The sequence below is a fragment of the Cebus imitator genome, unplaced genomic scaffold (genome assembly GCF_001604975.1).
Source record: "Cebus imitator isolate Cc_AM_T3 unplaced genomic scaffold, Cebus_imitator-1.0 Scaffold522, whole genome shotgun sequence".
NCBI lineage: Eukaryota > Metazoa > Chordata > Mammalia > Primates > Cebidae > Cebus > Cebus imitator.
In genome coordinates, this window is record NW_016107837.1 from 306513 (window position 1) to 308698 (window position 2186).

Genomic DNA, 2186 nt, shown 5'->3' on the forward strand with positions numbered 1-2186 from the left:
GGTGGCCTGGGAGGGGGCTGGCCTGGGAGGGGCTGGCCTGGGAGGGGCTGTCGTGGGAGGGGCTGGCCTCTGCTGGAGCTTGATGCCTGACAACTCTCTGGAGCCAGACCCCGCTGTGGGCCACAGGCTCCATCTCCACTGAGGTCTGCACAGGCTCCAGGACCGCAGCCTGAGCCCGGCCGCCCGAAGACTTGGGCCCGAGTCGCGGCCTGGAGGGGAAGGCAGGGCCGCAGGCAGGGGCAGGCAGCGTGGGGCGGGTTCTTGGCCGTATCTTTATTGTCAGCAAGGCAGGGAACGGTGAGAACCAGGGTGTCACGCAGCCTCAGGAGGGAGACGAGGGCCGCCTGGGAGGCCGGATCCGGTCGTTGATCCAGTCCACGTAGTTGGCCACACGGGTGTAGACCCCCGGCTTGTGCAGCCGCCCGCAGCCATCGCCCCAGCTGATGATGCCATGGAGGTAGGCTACGCCGTTCTTCTCGCAGGCCAGGGGCCCTCCCGAGTCGCCCTGGGCAGAGACACCGGTCAGAGCCACCCTCCTGCAGCCAGGGGCCTGGCTCAGTGGCAGCTCGGGGACAGAGGATGGAGGCATTTCTGAGCAACGGAGAGCCGATGCACTCTCCTGAACCTAGTGAAAGGGCGTCTCCTTCCCGGGGGGCAGCACTGGCCGGCCAGGGCATCCCATCACGTTATACCCCTTCCTGAAGCCAGGCCCCCTCTCCCCGCCAGTGCACATCCTGTATGGGCCACACAGCCACCCTGCGTCCAAGCACCTCCTGCAATGACTTCTTCGCTACCTGGCAAACTCCTACACATTCCTCAGGACCGGTGCAAACACCCCCTCCTCCAGGAAGCCACCCTGACTTCACTTAGCAAGGTCCACTGACAAGCCCCACCCACTTCACCACCTGTGGGCTGTGTGGCCTTGGAAGAGTGAATTGGCTGCCTGGTGCTCAGTCTCCCCAGCTATGAAATGGGGCATAAAAGAGCTGCTGCATGCCAGGTTGCCATGCCGCCTGAGTGCGCCAGCCTGCGGAGCCCAGGATGTGCTTGGGCTGTTGGACTCACTGATGGCTGGAGAGGACTAGGGGCAAAGGGGCCTTTGGCGTCTGGTGTCACAAGGACAGCACCGCCTCGGGCTGGACGGCTGGGATGTGTCCAGGCTCTGTGGGACACCAGGCCCCTCTCAGAGCCTTGGTCTCCCCATCTGTGTGAGGAGGTAGCCCTGGGAGGCTGGTGCTGACAGCAAGTCTGCTCCCTGCCCAGGGGTGTCTGGCTGGCCCTGCCAGGGTGGGGTGCTGTCGGGCTCTGGGCTCCCCAGCGGTGAGCATCTCCGAGACTCAGGACCAGTGGAGCAGCCCCCAGTGGGGCCCTGAGGGCGGACACCAGCTCACCTGGCAGGCGTCGGACTTGCAGTCAAAGTAGCCGGCACAGAGCATGTTGGGGCTGATGTCGGCACCATAGACCTCGGGGCTGCTGCACTTGTGGTCGGCGACCAGGGGGACCAGGGCCTCCCGCAGGGAGCTAGAGTAGCCGCTCACGTCTGTGGGACACGGTGCCCTCAGCCCGACACACACGCTGTGGCTAGCCACTGTCCACCCCAGTGGGCGCTGGGCACACCCTCCCAGCTCACCCTCGCTCAAGTGGCCCCAGCCCGCGATCTGGCACTTGTGCCCAGCAGGGAAGGTGCTGCCGGGTTCGGGCAGGCAGATGGGCTGCACGAACTGCGAGCGCGTGGCACAGCGGTCCCCTTTCTTCTTCAGCCGGATCAGGACTGATCAGGAGAGAGCCCAGGGTCAGCCTGCAGCATGTGGGCTGAAGGGGAGGCTGTCGGGGCCATGAGGGAGGGAGGGAAGGTGGCCAGTGGGTCCCACTAGGCAGCCTGGGAGATCCAGAAGGAATCGGTGCCCCGGCCTCCCTGCCCTTACCCCAACTTCCCCGCACCACGGCTGCCCAGCTCCTGCCCCTGTCCAGGCCTGGCCTGGGAGGCACAGGGCCCACCTGCCCACCATGCGGCCCGATGCGCTGGAGCTCACCAAGGTCGTGCTCGCTGGGGTTGAACACAGAGTACAGGGTGTAGGGGATGTACTTCTCAATGCCGAAGGTCTGCGTCACGTCCGTCGTGCGATTGAAGAAGTGCTGGCCCAGCACCACTGAGACACTGTCCCTGGGGGGGCTGTGGAGGGGGC

At 65.7% G+C, this 2186-nt stretch overlaps 1 protein-coding gene across 1 annotated transcript in view; it reads right to left on the bottom strand.

The window, feature by feature from the left end:
• Positions 1-258: 258 nt before the first annotated feature.
• HGFAC (HGF activator) overlaps positions 259-2186 on the bottom strand; it is an 8217-nt gene continuing 6289 nt past the window's right edge. The window contains exons 11-14 of the mRNA XM_017514336.2: positions 2034-2173; positions 1631-1771; positions 1392-1540; positions 259-505 (exon numbers count right to left, since the gene is read on the bottom strand). Of these exons, the coding sequence (XP_017369825.1) occupies positions 323-505; positions 1392-1540; positions 1631-1771; positions 2034-2173 (613 nt within the window). The 3' untranslated portion in view covers positions 259-322. The remainder of the gene's footprint in view (positions 506-1391; positions 1541-1630; positions 1772-2033; positions 2174-2186) is intronic.